This window comes from Puntigrus tetrazona, chromosome 20 (assembly GCF_018831695.1).
Source record: "Puntigrus tetrazona isolate hp1 chromosome 20, ASM1883169v1, whole genome shotgun sequence".
Taxonomy (NCBI): domain Eukaryota; kingdom Metazoa; phylum Chordata; class Actinopteri; order Cypriniformes; family Cyprinidae; genus Puntigrus; species Puntigrus tetrazona.
Window position 1 is genome coordinate 14,533,561 of NC_056718.1, and position 17,983 is coordinate 14,551,543.

A 17,983-nucleotide genomic window follows, 5' to 3' on the forward strand; every position below is an offset into this window, starting at 1 on the left:
GTTTTCGAAATGAACGCCACCGCAAGGGTTCGTCCCGAAGAGCATATTTTCATACATGGTTTGGTTGCATTTTCACTGCGCTGCGCGTGCTGGGGCGGGCTGGATTTGCGTGAGCGGGGCCGGATCTCAGTGCGGTGATAGAGCTCGCAGAGCGGCTGTGCGGAAGTTCTTTCATCCGCGCTGCACAGAAGGGGCTTCGCCCTCGAGATTAGCTATTCTCGTCCCAAGTTTTCGCTTGGACGAAGGCGAAAGAGGTGGAACTTCTCCGCTCCGCGTTTTAACTCGAATTCTGTCGTTCGCTACAAGTTAGCGCCCATTACCGTCGGTGAGTATTTTCACTGTGTTTTGCGTGTAAACACGAGCTGCAGTAACGTGAAGCTCGTAGCGTATGTGCGGGAAGCTGCGCGGGGGTGGCACTGCATGCTTGCGTGAGAGATCTCCCTACGACAATGGTCACGTATGTTCGGTTACGCCGTCTCTTAAGTAACGGAGCCTTTAAAAACTTTGCGCTGTCGCTAAGGGTAATTGTATGGTCAGATCTGCAGCGTGTTGTCCAAGTAGTTTGATTTTACTTTTAAGTGCGGTATGATTGACAGCCACAACGCCCGCATGATTCTGTCTCCAAAATAGGCCAATGAGAACGCGGGGGCGGGATGTAAACCTCTCTGTCTGGCTTATGATGGAGCTGAACGACGGAAACAAGTACTATTTAAACCAGTGCTTACTGAGCTTATTAATTATAAGAACACAATTTCTCTCTTCTGCTGTCATCTGATTTTTATGATGTTGTGTTAAATAGTACAATTGTAAGTTTCACAAAGAATCTGAAGATCTGTGCAACGTAGGCTATTATTTTAATATTATTTGTTTTTAAATTTCTGAAACAAAGCCGTAAGTAATAATCACGCAATATATTTAAATTTCTAATTTATTATTATTGTTGTTGTTGTTATTGTTATTTACATTTTTTTCTTATTTTTATATTTTTGTACTTTCATATAGCAAGTTTTTAGTGTTATGTGTGATCAAGGTAAGTGTCCAGTACAGACTAGGCATGTGAAGTGGTCTGTTTAATCTAGATGTTTCATACATACACTACTATTCAAAAGTTTGAATTCAGTAAGTTTTTTTTGTAGAAAGAAATGTACTTTATTCAGCAAGGATGGAAATTTGATCAAAAGTAACACTGAAAAATTCTGATGTTATAATAGATAAATTATTTTCTTTTGAACTATCTTTTCAAAGTGCCATGGCTTCCACAAAAAACATTAAGCAGCACACTAAATCAGCATTGAAAACTGAAATATTTTAGCATTGTCATCGCAGGAATAAATTATATTTTAAAATATATTAAAATAGAAAACAGTTATTTTAAATTGCAATAATATTTCTCAATATTACTTTTTTTTAAGTTGTGCTTTTAATTAATAAGCGTAGCTATGGTGAGCATTTAAAATTGTAAAAGGCTGAGTGGTCCCAGATTTTTTAGTAACAGTAGTCTTATTTTAGACACTTTGCTTAAATTAGTATGCTTGGTATGATAAACCCTTTCACACATAAGTTGAAAAAAAAAGAATTTTAAGCTACAGCCATACGCATTCACACATCTTTGTCTCTTTTTGGATGTCCTGTGATTAGTGTTGTGTTTTTAAGCATGTCAGGTTAAAAATAGTCCAACTTTTAAAAGTGTGTCTTGAATTCTGTGCTCATATGTTTCCATTCCACTGTTAGATCAGCTCTTCATGACATGAGTCATGATATTATCATGATAGGGCACCTGTGAGAATTAAAAAATATTCCTCAAACCTGGAACTTGCTGAATGTATCATGTGTTTCTTTACGATTCTTCACAGGGTAATGGCAAGGCCAAGCCACAGTGAGCATGTCCTGCAGCAGCTCAACAACCAAAGGGAATGGGGTTTCCTCTGTGACTGCTGCATTGCCATAGGGGATATTTATTTCAGGGCCCATAAGGCTGTGTTGGCGGCCTGCAGCTCTTACTTCAGAATGATGTTCATCCGGGATCAGCAGGGGACCGCACGGTTTGATCTCAGCAACATGCAGATCAGTGCAGAGTGCTTCGATCTCATTCTGCAGCTCATGTACCTTGGCCGAATTGTCGTAGATCACTATGAATTTGAAGAGCTGAAATCGTCTATGGCCTACCTACAAATGTACTACATCCCGGACTCGCTGGAGGACCTCAGAGACATCCGAACATCCAATCTAACACCCTCGTCCTCTGCATCGTCCTCTTCGTCATCCAGCTCCTCGTCCTCATCCAGCGTGGTGGGAAGCAAGATGATGTTTGGTGTCCGAATGTTTGAGCAGCAGCGACCAAGCCCTTCTGAGAATGAACGAGCACCAAAAGCCTCAACCACAACTGCTCGTCAGACCATTAACATCTCAACTGTCAGGCCTGCTGAAGATGTGGTGATACCACACCCTCCACCACACTCAGAGACCGTTGTAGACCAGCCATGTGACTTGAGGAAAAGAACGTCAGGCCGAAGCTCTGCCATGAAAGAACGTCCTCGATTTGGTCGTACATACACTTGCGACGATTGCGGTTTCGTGTTCAGCTGTGAAAAGCTGCTCATCGAACACATCCTCACATGCACCAATCGCAAAGCTTTCCAGACTCCCAAAGTTGGTAAAGATGTTTACGGCGATGCTGGAAAAGCGGAGAGTTCGACCTCTGAGGGTACAGATGAGCACAGAACGGTTTGCAAGGGTGAAGAGGACTGGTCAGACCACAAACCAGACGCAGAGAGCGTGATCAGGTCCGTCGCCACTGGAATGGATGGCGAAGCTGCCTTCTCCAGGAATATAACCATTAAAGTGGAGAGAGATGACGATTCTGAAACTGATTTGGAAACTATAAAAGTCGTGAAGGTAGGGAACCTTAACGTAGGGAGCTGCAAAGTTCGTACCAGATTGTACAAAGACAATATTGCAGAGCAGATGAAGTTTGACAGCGAGGAAGAGGCAGGGGTATCAGCTATGGACGCTTTGGAGGGCCAAAGCACAGGGTTAGACACGGATCCAAAGGTGCATCGGATCAAAGAGGAAAAGCAAGATGGCTCATGCATTCCATGCGAGTTGTGCGGAGCCCTGTTGACGGAGGAGGATCAGTCCGCTCATTACATCTCCAGCCATATGGGACATATCTGCGCCTGTGGAAGGTGCGGCCAAGTGCTCATCAAAGGCAGGCAGCTGCAGGAACACGCTGAGCGTTGCGGTGAACCCCAAGGGACCGAGACGGACTCCCCGGGAGAGGATTCACTTCTACTTGAAGATGCTGAGGCTATGGAAGAAAACTTGCTGGAGGGAGCTGACCTGGGCTTTCGCTGTCCTCTCTGTGGGATGATATTTGAAAGCGAAAGTCTTGCGGTGGAGCACACGTTGGCTTGTCCGGAGCAGGAGTCGTTCCGGCCCGTTCTCATGGAAGACAGCGGTGAGCCAGATCATCGGCGCAAGCATTTCTGTGCGATTTGCGGCAAAGGCTTTTACCAAAGGTGTCATCTACGAGAGCACTACACAGTGCATACCAAGGAAAAGCAGTTCACCTGTCAGACCTGCGGGAAACAGTTTCTGCGCGAGCGACAGCTGCGGTTGCACACTGACATGCACAAGGGAATGGCGCGATACGTCTGCCCCGTGTGTGATCAGGGTACGTTCCTCAAACACGATCACGTGCGACACATGATCTCTCACCTGTCTGCCGGAGAGACTATCTGCCAGGTGTGTTTCCAGATTTTCCCCAGCGGCGAACATCTTGAGAAGCACATGGATGTGCATCTGTACATCTGTGGTGTTTGCGGAGAGAAGTTCCGTCTCCGCAAAGACATGCGGAGCCACTACAACTCCAAGCACACCAAGAGACAATGAGAGGCCTCTCTCTGCAACCCTTGAATCTTTGAAATAAGCCATACTGTAAATGTGAGAACAAATCTATGCACTTAGACACCAATTGTAACCTTTACAACTGCACTTTCTATGTGTATGCAAATTCTGGATGTGTTGTTCAATGTTTTTGGTGGGACATAGTGCCTCAAGCTTTTATCTTCATTTTCTTATACATCGAGATGGATATCCAGGCACTGGTTAAGTGTAGATATTGACTAAATCACACTATCAGTGGTGTTTCAGTTGAAAATGCTAAATAGTCTGTAGTTATGAAACTGGCCCGTGGCTAATAGTTTTACATCCAAAAAATAATTTAAGAGGACTTTTGTTTTTATAGGTGGTGCTTTTTTTAGTGAACATAAGCATTTTGTCATTATTCCAAGTAGCTCTGGTGTCGTTTACCTGCCATAATATTCAATTATTATGAAGAATATATGTTCAATTGCCCTTAAAGGGATAGTTCACTCAGATTCATCATTCATCTTTTATTCACTTTTAATTTGTTATTCCATACTCTATGACTGGCTCTCTTCTGTTGAGATTTTGAAAAACGTCTGCTTTTTACATACTGTTTTTGTCCAGAAAAAAAAAGTTAGTGATTCTAACATTGTTCGAAATATCTTTATTTCTGTACCGCAGAAGAAAGCAAGCCAGGTATGGATTGACATGATGGTGAGAAAATGATGATTTTTTTATTTTTTTTTGGCTAACTATCCCTTTAAAGCACAGAGATCATAAAAGAGATTAGATTGCTAATAGTATGCAGACACTTTTCCCTCCTTGCACCAGAACACTAAAAATACTGTATTTTTTTTAAAAAAAGCTAAGAAAAACACTCTTGTTGATGCCTTTCAGCTAGCTGTACTTGCTAAATAGTCACTCATTCAGAACCCAAGAATCTATGCAAACTTGTAAATTCAACCCTTATTTAGTGTGCGTTCACAGAGTTGATGTGAGCGGAGTTTCATTGAGTTAAAACATTTACTGTGTAGTTATTTCAATATCCCAAAGATATTCATGATTCATGTTATATAAACAGATTTATAAAATCTTTTGGTTTGTACACAAGATATCTGTTTCTAATAAGGATTACGTGGTATACAATACTTATCAGCCTATGCTGTTTTTGTTCATAGCAATCAAACTATATGCTTTTGTTTAGGGTCCATCTAAAGCTTAAATGGGCTTATAAGAGGTCTTAACATTTCAAATATTTCACACCTTATAAAATTATTGTGGCTTGATGTGAAGTATGCCATATAATGCTTGCACAAGGGTGTAGGGTAAATTATTACATGTTTGTATTAATTAACAAGTACTTTACCAATTGTTATTTTATTCTGTAAAAAAAAAAAACAGGTTGGTTGGTTTTTGGTTTTGTGATTTTCGAGTTTAATCTGGTTTTGTGTTTTTCAGGTTTAATCATGTGACGTTCATACAGGCTAGAGAGCAGGTTTTTGGAGCTGTGATCCATGAACCATCAGTGGGGCCATGGGATCATACAGATTAATCTAGATGCAGTTAATGATTGGATTAAGAGCAGGCAGTCTGGCTAAACTTGCGGCAGTTGGTGCTCCACGCTTCTGTTTAAAATACGTTGTCACATTCGAGTAAACTGACCTATTCAGGCTTACATAGCTTAATGACTTAATCTATGGATTGTATAACAAGTATATCAGAAGTGTGTTACAGTGGGGTTTATGCAGCTCACTCGTATTCTTCATCGGAAGTTACATTTGTGATGGGTTTTTAAACAAAAAGGACCAAAGCAAGCAGTCATTTTAAATTACAGACAAACAGCTCAGACATTTGCACTGGCTGTTCAGCGGTGTATTTGGGTGGTGTTGTGATCTAAATCTAGTGAACATATTTTGTGTGTGTGTGTGTGTGTGGTAGAAATATTGCAAGGAATATATGCAAATATTGTTTTTTGATCACATTTTAAAAAATCTCTTCAGTGTTTCATACGTTCTTGGATTTAAGAAAGAAAATAAAAGTTTAAAAACTGCTGGTTTGTCTGATGTACAGTATTTGACACAGAATTCATCAAAATTCAAGAACATGAGTGCAAAGGATTTTAGAAAGTGTGTTTGCTGTTTTTACCTGAAATTACCAATTCATCATATAAAGTATTTTCTGTAGACAGACTACAGACTGCAAGCCAAATTATTACAGCCTTCTTGTTGTCTGATAATGGCAGCGTAATATTTGCCATGCAAATGATCATTCCAAATCCATCCGGGATATTTTATCCCTATATTTAACTGACCATATCAAACACAATAGCTTGAATCCCCTCAAAATTAATAGAAATATATTTTTTAGCTAGTTTTACTTTTACAATATGTCTGTACTATGTCAAATTTATAAATATATAATATATACATATACTACTGCTTTCTTTTTAGATGACAGTTTGGTGCTTTATTTTCTGTAGTTTTAACTACAAATAAACTCAAAATATTGAAAGGACGATTAATTAAACATGATTCTGACAAATTCTTTAGCCTGCATTACCATGTAAAATCCTGCAGCGCAGATAATAATCACTGTACCTGTGACCTGAAATTGAGCTGCAAAGTCGTAGCAGGGAGCAATCTGTGGTCTGTACACATATTAGTAAACTAATCAAACACATGGTCCATATTGAACTAACAGTGTTTGTTTGTTTGTTTGTTTGTTTGCTGTATAGTGCCTTCGCTAACCTCTAGATGGGGATATTTCTCGTGTTATTTGACCCAAAGTTCTAGGGGAGCTATTTAAGTATGTACCACTCTCTGAGAAACAGGGTAGGCGTAGTGGAGATAGTCTTAGGGATTTATACAAAAGACTAATATTGTACAAATGCCGTTAGGCCACCTCAATTCTGAGCTCTAAATATCAGCACAAAAACATCCCTCTCGTACACAGCCTGTATTTTGCTATAATTATCTACTTAAAATGCCCAAACAGGCTCTATCTCGGGCTCTCAAATGAGTTTATGTCTGGTTAAAAGCCTTTTAATGCCTACATGTTCCCCTAACAGCTCGGCTGCCTTTGCAGCCAGTGAGCTTGTGGTTTTGGAAACCATCTCTATGCCTGGAAACCTCTTGTGGCGCTCACTGTGACGCATACAAACTCTGTATTTGTCCAACCAAATTAGTTAAGCATGGAAGGAACTTTTCGTTCTCGATGGGTAAATACCTGACTAAAACGTCTCAAGCTGTTTAATAAAAAACTTCTTTGATTAGAACCGAAAGAATTCTTCCGTTGAAACAAAAATGAGGCCCTACTTTAAATATCGCACGTATATAGCTTCGTTATATATACTCGTATATATACTCGTTTATTGTAAAACGTGTTTTTTTTCTGCTTGTTTACAATAAGCGCAAAGCACGCTGTCCGCTCTTCTTTATGTGCTTTAATGTTTAATGTTTTTTTATTATCCACTTGGTGGCGCTGTTTCATGCTTATCTATAATCCACATTATGAACAGGTCTCGCGAGTGCATTTGAGAAGCTTAATGTGTGTGCTTGGCTCACAAAACGCACTCTGCTACTGAAGAAGTAATAGTTTACGTGGTTTATGTGTTCTCAGATTACATTATGACCTATATTGTGAGTTAAAGCCAGCCCAGCACTTCTAGTCTTTCAAGAATACATTATCTGGGTGTTTTGGTCATCGAGTATATCAGTAATTCGAAGTTCTGCTGCAAAAATGAATCAGTGTGTCACGAGTGAGTGACCGGTCACCCTGCAGGCCAAGACTGGTGGCCCACTGAAGTTAAGCAGAGCTGAGGCTAGTTAGTACCCAGGTGGGAGACCTAGTTGCTGTTGTTAGTGAGGGGTGCTCGCCCTGTGGTAAGTGTGGGTCCTCGTGCCCCAGGACAGTGATGGGGATGCTCTGCTGTCAAAAAGCACAGAGGTCCTGACTCTGTGGTCATTAAAAATCCCATGACATTTATCGTAAAGAGTAGTGGTGTGACCCACCTTTGTCGGTCCTTGCCCTAATCGTTTCGCATATTTATTCTAAACATCTGTATAATACAGAACAATACAGGGAAAAAAAATTCTGTGTACATTAATTCTTTTAGACAAGAAATTTACTAACAAAACATAACTGATACTAGAACGTAAAAAAAGGGCGCTGCTTCTCTGCGTTGCCTCAAGGGGTGCTATAATGAAAAGTCTTTCACAGCAGGAATTAGGTACACTGCTGTCATTTATATGTCAAAGCATCTCTACAGTATTAAACAGGGAATTAGTGTGTCGAAATAGTGTGCCGTTCTCCTCTGGCGAAATCTTAAATTTAATTCTAGGCTGCAACAAAGTCAGACAGTGCAGAGGACTCATCTGGTTCCCGTAGTCTTGTCCCCTATGACAGTCTAGGTGACGCGGTCTTCTGAGGGGATCTACCTTTGGGGCTTATCTAGTTTACACGGTCTCCACTGACGTTCAGGGCTGTAGAGGTCGTCTCTAGGTGCTGATCCACCTTCTGATCTGGGTGGCTATGGTGACCTCGAAGTCACCTTTAGAAAACCTTTAGGATTTAACATCAATAGTTTGTTAACAAAACCAACAATTAGTTAAGCTACATATTTATTTTTCTAAAAAAAATGGCTTTGTCAGTGACATCAATGCTACAGTCTGTTTCCGTTACACCCTGCTAAACAGATTTCTTCCCCATTACCCTTGATTATATGTATCAAATCAGCAGAGTTCTGCCTTGGATCACAGACCCACAGTGCCCATCTCTCGTGCCCCTCTGATTTAGTCTGGTTTACATGATGTCCTTTTAAGGCAGGTCTGTTTGTCACGACTGTGGGTGTCTGGGTCTCATGGGAGCTGGTCATGCCGACTTCAGTAATGGAGAGTCTTTCCATAACACATCATCCACCCACTCCAGTCATATGTTTACAGGCACGGTCCTCTTGAAGGTCCACTTTACAGCACTTCCCAGCCACCTGGTCCTTTTGTAGCTGCTTCATTACATGTCATTTAGCACAGGCTTTGGCTCTTAGCCTTCTTGATAATGTTAACCTTTCATGAGTACTGTCTCCTGTAAGCTCAGATAAACCTAAGGACAATTCTAGCATTTAGTCGGTTCTATGAGACATTTAACAGATGACTTTGTCTGGAGCAGTTTAAGGTTGAACTCTGATGAGTTCACCTGCTGTCTGTTCAAAAGTAATTCAGTCCGGACTTACCTTTTGTAATCTTTATTTTCTCGCTGATTCATTATTCCAGTCCGTCCACACTTTAATGTGCCATGTGTGGCTACTCAGGTCACGTCTAATGCATAAGGAAAGACACTATTCACATGGGTAGCTGATATATCAATGTATCAAATATATCATACCTTTATCATGCAATCTATACCAAATATAAATAAACCTCTGTCATGCTATATGTCATGCTATTTCTGTTACATTTATTTATATATTTTTACATTTACATTTTACCATGGTCATATATAACTTAGAAATCTGCAAAAATGCCTGAATAAGTTCACACATTTGATTTAGCTTTTCCCACTTTCCTTACTTGTTACTCCTACCATCTGTCCTCTCACACCAGAGGCAGTTCAAAATAATGTGTAAAGAATCTTAGAATGAAGAGATATGTCTTTTACTCATGCAGCTAAATTCATGCACTCAAACAGCCTTCAGCTTGTATAAATAAAAAAAAAAGTGTATAGAAAGAAAATACAACCTAACATAGGCATCATTCTTCTATGAACATAAAATCATGCTTGAATGGTCCCCTTTGACCCACTTTGCGGGTGTGAATGTTCACAGATAACCTAGCGCTACGTGACAAACAGCTTTTAGAGCCTTTTGCCTTAAAAGGGCATAAACCATTCTAGAAATATTTCAAAATGGCAACTGATCCATGCCATCTGTTTATGACATAATGCAAAGTCACTTACATATGCACGCTGGCTAAAAATGTGACTGACATTATGAGCCAAGAACCTCAGATGCTGGAGAAAAAATATAAATTATGAAATTAGTTATTCTGTAATGAAGTGTTGGGGTAAAAGCAACCCGCGTTGATTGTTGGCAGTGTATTTAATCACATCTTCACGATGATTCTCTGACATCACAGGAATGACCCACTGCATCCATCTTTGACAGAAGAAAAAATATCAAACGGGTGTCTATTTTGGCCTGCATGATGAGTGTAGAAATTAATCAAGGATGGCTCTTAAAGGTATTTGATAAGATTAAACATGTGCGTCACCAAATCCTATTTCCGCTGCTTTGTGAATAACCTGGATGAAAAAAAAATTAACACAATTACTTTTGGTCACCAAACTCAGGTTGTACAATTCTATTTCCATAATTCTCGATCACTGTATGACTCAAGGTCAGATTAGGATACTGTTTCCTAAATGTTTTAAACTGTAAAGGTAAAGGACTGTAAAGGATGTATTTTCTTTCTGCACACAAATTTAAAAAGGTGTATTTATAGTGATCCAACTATAAAACGTCTGTCATTCTAGTCCTGTGGGTGATATCCAGATACTTTCTTCTGAGGGCATCTGCTCCCCTATTGTTTCTATCCGATGGTATGTGTGTGGTTTGTCCTGTGAGGACCCTTGCAAAATGGCAGGAAATAGAAACCACGATCATTATCAGTTCAAGGCAACAAGAAGCCATTTGAGGTGAAGGTGCATATTCATGAAGCATGCCACATTAGATTCAAAACAAAGAAAAGACGTTACATAAGATTTTAATCTTTGGATGAAAAGAATAATGTGGCAGGTGTAATCGCTCTACCATTCATAGTGACATTGATTGACAAGATTGATGCCACATTTTATAAGCATTGCCACTCCATTCAAAGAGACTAAAAGGTTCTTTGTGGAACTAAAAAAGGTTCTTCTGTGGAATCATGGTGTACACTTCCATTTAAAAGTTTAGCAATATTTAGTAATGCTTTTGAAAGAAGTGGTTTGTGCTCACCAAGGCTGCATTTATTTGGTCAAAACTGAAAAAACATTTTAAAATGTATTCTATTGTTGTGATAGCAAAGCCGAATCTTTCGCAGCTCTTTAGTTTCGCATTATTCTTTAAAAAGCTTCAAATAAAATCATTTGAAATAGAAGTCTTCAGGAACGTTATAAATGTCACCTTTGATCGATCAGTTTCCTTGCTGAATAAAAAAGTAATAATTTCAAAAACTGATTTTTGAATGGTGGTTCATGTCAACTTTTGTACTGAATCAATCAATACAGATTGTGTCAAAGCACAGAACAGTATTACACTTAAGTAGGAGAATAGAGTGATACTAATGTGTAATGACGAGATTAAACACTTAATTTTCTATTACATGCCGAGACAGTCTGTGTAATCAAATCAACGATGATCGCTAGAAATTAAATGTCGCCAACTATGCAAGCCAGAGGAGACAGCGGCAAGGAACCAATACCCCATCTGTAACATAATGGATAAAACAAAACCTTGGGAGAAACCAGGCTCAGTTCTCTTCTGGCCGGACGACCAGCACTTAATTTCTAGTTCAATTTTAAATGCAGCTATGTCAGACTGTGTAAAGGACTTACTCTCTGTGTGTGTGTGTGTGTGTGTGTGTGTGTCTAGTTCCCATGATCTGTCCATGGACCTCATCTAGCTGTTCTGGTCTCCGATGAAGGTCATCTATTGACCCGAAACAGAATAAGAAACAGATTAATATTAGCGTAGATGCCATTCTTTTTTCCATGTAACGATTGTGTGTTAAGGGGAATGTTCCCAGTTCCAGCTAATAATCCTTTAAAAGATTTGAATAATAAAAGCATATTAGTGTGTTATGTGTAAACTAGGTTAAAGAGATGGGTTTTTAATCTAGATTTAAACTGACAGAGTGTGTCTGCTTCCTGAACAGTGTTAGGTAGATTGTTCCACAGTTTGGGTGCTAAATAGGGAGAATACGTGCAGTGTTGACAGAACCGGGTTAATATGATCATACTTCCTGGTTCTAGTAAGGACTCTAGCTGTGGCATTTTGGACCAGCTGGAGTTTGTTTATCAAATGTGCAGAACAAGCACCCAGTAAATCATTGAAATAATCTAACCTTGAGGTCATAAACGCATGAATTAACATTTCTGCATTTGAGGTTGAGAGCATAGGTAGTAATTTAGATTTTACAAACTTAAAGGTGCAGTCCAACCAAAAATGAAAATTCTCTCCTCATTTACTCACTGAAATGTCCTTTCAAACCCAGCTTACTTTCTTTTGTAAGTGTAACACAAAAGAAGACATTTTGAAGTTCTTGGTAACTGAACAATTTCATTTAGGATTGATTTCACGGGAAGCACTTTGTCGACAGAAAATATCCTCCAATTCATGTTTTCTCCACTTTACCATTCCACATTTCTTTCACTACAACCATCGGAAAGCATTTTCCCCATAACTTAAGCGTTCCGTTGATGGGTTCAGTCGACATAACATTATGTTTCCATTTATAAAGAGTGTCACCCACAGGACCATCCTAAATTATGCAGAGAATGTCCAGCTTCTTATATTTTAAACAACGCTAGGTAGAAAAAATAATGTTGCTATTGCTGTAGCGTAAACAGTCTTTTCTCATCTGAAGCTAATGGGACAGTGCTGTTTGTTTGGTTGAATGGGATTCTGAGGCTTAATGTGATGAAGAAGTCCCCGTGGACCACTGATGGCTGAATACACAGTGTGAGAGACAAACTTTGGCTGAGGGATATACTTCAGGTCACTTTTAAACCACTGAGTCATACAATTTCCAATATCAGTGGTGTGGATTTTCCAGCAGGAATTCAACTATTTTTATTGTTGTTGGATATTTGTTTTGCCGGACTAGATTGGCTTTCAAATATATAACTGAAAGGGATGTAAAAGTCTGTGTTAATTATGCAAATGATTCCCTTGAGACAGCGCTCTGCTGATTAAATGTGTCATCTCCCTAATGCAGTGTCCCATAAAACACGAATTTACCATTTACAGCGCGGTATCTTACTATGCACTGATTTGTATTGTTTGACTTAATATAAGCATATAAAATGATCTGAGACTCATTTGTAGGGTTTGCTTTGCATTTTATGGATTCTAACAGAGATTGATGATTCCGAAATGGGAGTAAGAATCAAGAGTAAGAGTGTCAAAGAATCTGGCCAACATTACATATTAGATTATTAGCTTCCAATTATATAATATAATTAAAACAAATAAATGAAATGACTACAAACTGCTTTGACAAGACATTGTTCATAAATTATTTTGTGGCACAAAAGGATGATTATGCTCGTCAGTGTAAAATATAAATATACAAATATGGAGGAAAAAAGTCTATACAATAATAATACATTATTTAATTCTTTATACTTTTATTCATTTGATACCTCTTTTATTCAGAATCATTAAAATCAATATTCATAGAATTTTCAAAGTGGCCTTATTAATAATAATACTGCTTATTAATAATACCGCTTTACATTTAAAATATATGACTGATATAAATATCTGTTGTTTACGACACCTTTCTTTCTAGTATAAGCAATCACTTTATAATCCAAAAGATGGACATGTTTCTGGTTTAATAATCATTGCACTGAATAAAAAATATTTGTTTATTCATACATCATATTTTAGTTATTATATATCTTGCTCAACCCACGCTGTTTTATAAAAGACACTTAATTAAAATGTCAACATGGGAGAGTTTGCACAGTGAATTTTTCCTACTTGCCAGGTATTCTGCATTAAGACAGATAGTCCGTTCCTGAGCATTCATGAACTCTACAGGCAAATTTTTAAACAGTGTTTACCTTGCTCACAATTATACTTCACAATAAAATAAACGCTACAGAAGGATGTTTGTCCATCGTTGGCGACATGAATGGCTCATTTTCCTGTTGGTCCAAAAGATCTCAGGAAGCATGATCGTATCGCTTAACCAATCCATTATCATTGTCTTATAATCCATTATGCATCCATTAGTTTTTTTTTTCTTGATTTGATTTGCCAACAAGTGTTCCAGGACTTTATATTTAGTATAACGTCACTGTCTTATCACCCCACTTAGAAAAACAGGGGTGAATGTATACTACCCGTGTAATAACTTATTTTAGAACTACTATCACTGAAAAGAGAGCTACACACTAACTGGCCAATTTTTGCAAATGTAAGCTGTTGGATATTAATTGCAGGGTTACAGAATTTTTGTATAAAAGCTATATCACATAATTGCTCCGTTATTCTGAATATGAGTGTGGCTATACAGTATTATGAGTTTCAATTATGCCACAGTGCCGCCCATTTTTTAAGCAGCCTTGGATCTGGAAGTATTTTTCCCATTCATTTTTTCAAAATGTTTTTGAATCACATCATTACAAACTTGATTTGAAATATATAATATATATATATATATATATATATATATATATATATATATATATATATCAAATCAGTCAAAAGGGTACAACACTTTATACTTAGCTTTAACAGTTTATTTGGGGGCAATTTGCTTGATGTGGTTCTCTAATTGGTGCACATTTCTCTTCAAAATCATGTGTAATGTATTTTTTAAACCAGGAATTCTGCTAATAAACATAAGTTGAAACAGTGCAGTCTGCTGGTTTAAAAAAAAGTAACATCACTAAACAACCCTGTAGCTCACAGTAGGTCTGTCTTTAAAAATTCCTCAATGGAGAAAATGAATGGGATATTTTACTTTCGGAACCCATCTATTGCACTCTTTAATGTAACAACTTTTAAATGAGCTTTTCAAAGGAGGAAGGTCAACACAGTTTCTGTCCTTTAAATAGAAACAAAATCAGTACTTCTTCTCTCGCACTCGCAGTTGTTATTTCTCTCGCTGCAGAGTCATCACAGTTAATGTCATATAATTACGTGCCACGCAAATAATCTGGTGTCACACTCCACTTGCTGCATTCTCTGTGTCCTTGGTAACCGACTCCTCTTGCAATGGAGACGAGCCCTCCATTAATTCCAGACCACGTTCTGTCAAAGAGGAGATGTCAGGTCTCGCACTGTAGCTTGTCCAAGATGCTCGGTCAGTTATGGGAGAGGCTGAATCCCACGTGTTGGGCTGACTGCCGCTTTGTTGAGTATAAGATGTGGATCCATGGACCGAAGGAGGTTCACGGGATGCTTCTGCTACAAGAACACTAGTTTCCGACACTTCTGCTGTATGGAAACGTCCTGGTTTTTCGTGAGTGTGCGCAGAGTCGAATGTTCCTGTTTGGTCAGCGTTTGTTTTTGCTGTTGGGATACTGAGAAGGCCTTCGTGATCTTTTTTATCACCCCGGCGTTGTCTGTGTGAAGAAGTGGAGTGGGCATACGTGGGGGTCTCCGTTGATCTCAGGCTGACCGGCGGCGTATTATTCGTCTTGTTCGTAGTCGGTACATCACTTGTTGTGATGTTATTTGTGTTTATGGGCATAACTGCCGCCGGGACAAAAACGTCTGACCTTCCAGACACAGACGCAGACGTGGGTTTCCATATCAAACTGTAATAAATTGCCAGTATTATAGCAGCCAAAGACACCGACAAAACATATGCGAATACAGTAGCCAGTCTCACCCACTTTTTATTGGTTTTAGCAGCCATTTTAGCTTTTTTGTCTCCCGTGTATGTGGCCGGTTTGCCCCGTTCCATGTTTGGCATAAAGTCTCGCTCCCTCATGTTCGCGCGGGTCCTGCCTCTGTGCTCCTGGACGCCGTCCGTCTTGAACGCCTGTTACTGACAGATTATTCAAGCGAACCGCTGCCGGGTTTGAAACGCAGCGTTTGTCGATCAACCACGTCGCTGCGCTTTTATTCGTTCATCGTTCCTGCAATCTCGCAAATCCACAATAGCGACCCGTTTCCAGCATGACAGCAGCGCGAAAACGTTATTCCACGCAGAGACGTTTCCGGAGCTCTAATAGATGACCGGTAACGTCTGAACCGGGATGCGATTCATCTGCTGAATGACACGAGAACGGACATACAGACAGCCCCGGTGTTATGCAGTGTGCTATAGAGCGAAAACGAAGGGAGGAGGGTCTCACTAGTGCGCACTAAATAGAGGCAGCCCACAGCTGAACGTCATCTTGTCAGAATCCCCCTAACTGTGTTTGGCTAGTGGGCAAAGAACGGGGACGCGAACACGCTTCCGTTTAAAATGAAACATCTCATTTTATTCCTCATTGTATAGGCGTCACGCGCTAGTGTCGCAAATGAAACCCTTGTTGTTTCATCAACTTTGTAAATCACTGGAAATCTGTAGAGTAGACAAATGTTCGTTTGGTAGTTTACAGTAGCCAGTTCTACAGTTATGTCTTAGAAAAGGGCAAGTGTTTTCATGCGTGATTTGTCGAAACCTCACGCACACACGTTTCCATCTTTATTTTGTGCATGAACTTAATGGCAGATCATAACAACAAAATGTTATACCCGTTGGTAGCGTCATGTGCTTGGCATGTCATGGGAGGAAAATCAAAAATCTACCGCATCCAACAATTTGCGTGTGTGTGTGTGCGCGCGCGCGCGCGTGTGTTTCTCCTGGTTTAAAAATAGGAATTTGCTCCTTTGTGCTTTTGTTTTGACACATTAATCACCAAGTGCACGGATGCCACCAGCTGGACAAACAGCTGCACTGCGCTATGACTGAAACAATAACCAACCTAGAGGATTGGTCAAATCACTTAAGTACGGTTATAATGAAATAGCACGCTACTTTACAATTGTAACTATTTGTCATAATACAGATCGTTATATGGTTAAGTTACTGGTCATACTAGGTACAACATTGAAGTTTGGTGATTGATAAAAGCTGACCGAAGATCTGAAAGGCTAAATTTGAAGATTTTTGAAGATGAGAGAGCTGGTGTGTCTTATTGTGTGTATTACTTGTTTTTACTCGCTGTCTGTTTAGCACCTCTCAACATGTTTTTCCACTCAGAAGGTTTTTTTTAAGAACCAGAGACAAATTCTGAGGAAGTGTTTGCCACTATTGCCTGACTTCTGGCAATTGCGGGGAAAGAAAGGACTGTTTTTGGTTTAGTGGAGTAAGTATGCAGGAATTTAACCTCTAAAATATGGACTTGGTTGAGGGTGCTGAACGGGGTATAATAATGCATTAGTGCTTTCACATAAAAAAAGGCACAGATGATCAATGATCAAATGAAAACTTCTTGAATAGTATTGAGTTGGCATTTAAGCGTGGTTCTCTATTCCTTCACATTTTATATGTCAGTTAGTTGTATCAAAATGAAAATGGCAGTATTACAATTAAAACATAACTTTGTGTATATGACAATTACACATAAAGTGAATATCAATAACCCTAAAAAAATAAATTGTGATTATTTTAATTATTATTTTTTTAACAATATGTGTTTTTTTATTATTATTATTTAGGCTATAAATAAACATGCTATTGAACACTAGTAAGGGTTTGGTCTTATTTTGAAAAAATCTAAAAAAAAAATACATCACGGGTTCACTTATTTGGAAAACACATTGCACAGTCTGAGGAAGTGATATCAAAAGACAATGCGTGTATATATAAGACCGTGGGAACTGAGAGCAAAACCTCTTACTAAAAGAGAGAAATGACTTTGCTCTTGCGCACATGTCTTGGATTGCTGTTCAGCTTGACTGACTGCTCAACTGTTGATTTTAATGCAGGTAATGCAGAAAAATTAAATGCAAAAAGTCATGACTGGATAGTTAATTATATATTTTACTAATATATTTAATAATTGATAGAGGTTTTTTTTTTATTATGTTAGCAGGTAATTAACTTTAAGGATATCTGAAGGCTTATGGATTTACATATGAAAAATATTTTAAAAAATGAGATTTTCTTTATATTAAATATCAACATAATTGATATTTGTTTGTTGCTGCACTGTACTAGATAGTATTTTCTGCTGATGTAGTGTTTTTTGCACATTTGTCATGAATATGAAAAGGGTTTTTATGGCTCCCTCCTTTTTGATCATAATAATACTGATTATTATAATGTAAAGTTATGTTTATGTTTACATTAAGGTGCTGATATCGTAAAAGATAAGGAAGTCTTCCTCGGAGAGGATGTGAGTTTACCGTGTC

General features: G+C 38.8%; 2 protein-coding genes across 3 annotated transcripts; one reads left to right on the top strand and one right to left on the bottom strand.

The window, feature by feature from the left end:
• The first annotated feature begins 81 nt into the window (after positions 1 to 81).
• On the top strand, positions 82 to 5,917 carry zbtb1 (zinc finger and BTB domain containing 1). Of its 2 annotated transcripts, XM_043220210.1 has the most exons (3): positions 82 to 325; positions 1,003 to 1,030; positions 1,854 to 5,917. In XM_043220210.1, the coding sequence occupies exon 3, from the start codon at positions 1,858 to 1,860 to the stop codon at positions 3,889 to 3,891; it is 2,034 nt and encodes a 677-aa protein (XP_043076145.1). In that variant the 5' UTR covers positions 82 to 325; positions 1,003 to 1,030; positions 1,854 to 1,857; the 3' UTR covers positions 3,892 to 5,917. The 2 variants fall into 2 exon arrangements, with proteins under 2 accessions (XP_043076145.1, XP_043076144.1); XM_043220209.1 differs by lacking the exon at positions 1,003 to 1,030 and having other exon boundaries at positions 83 to 325.
• Positions 5,918 to 13,110: 7,193 nt separating this feature from the next.
• On the bottom strand, positions 13,111 to 16,003 carry zgc:153157 (uncharacterized protein LOC751674 homolog). Its single transcript, XM_043218679.1, has one exon. The coding sequence runs from the start codon at positions 15,567 to 15,569 to the stop codon at positions 14,796 to 14,798; it is 774 nt and encodes a 257-aa protein (XP_043074614.1). The 5' UTR covers positions 15,570 to 16,003; the 3' UTR covers positions 13,111 to 14,795.
• Between the last annotated feature and the right edge of the window lie 1,980 nt (positions 16,004 to 17,983).

What these genes read in the sequence shown, in the direction of transcription:
- zbtb1 (XM_043220210.1), top strand. Translation starts at nt 1,858, where the DNA reads ATGGCAAGGCCAAGCCACAGTGAGCATGTCCTGCAGCAGCTCAACAAC.
- zgc:153157 (XM_043218679.1), bottom strand. Translation starts at nt 15,569, where the DNA reads ATGAGGGAGCGAGACTTTATGCCAAACATGGAACGGGGCAAACCGGCC.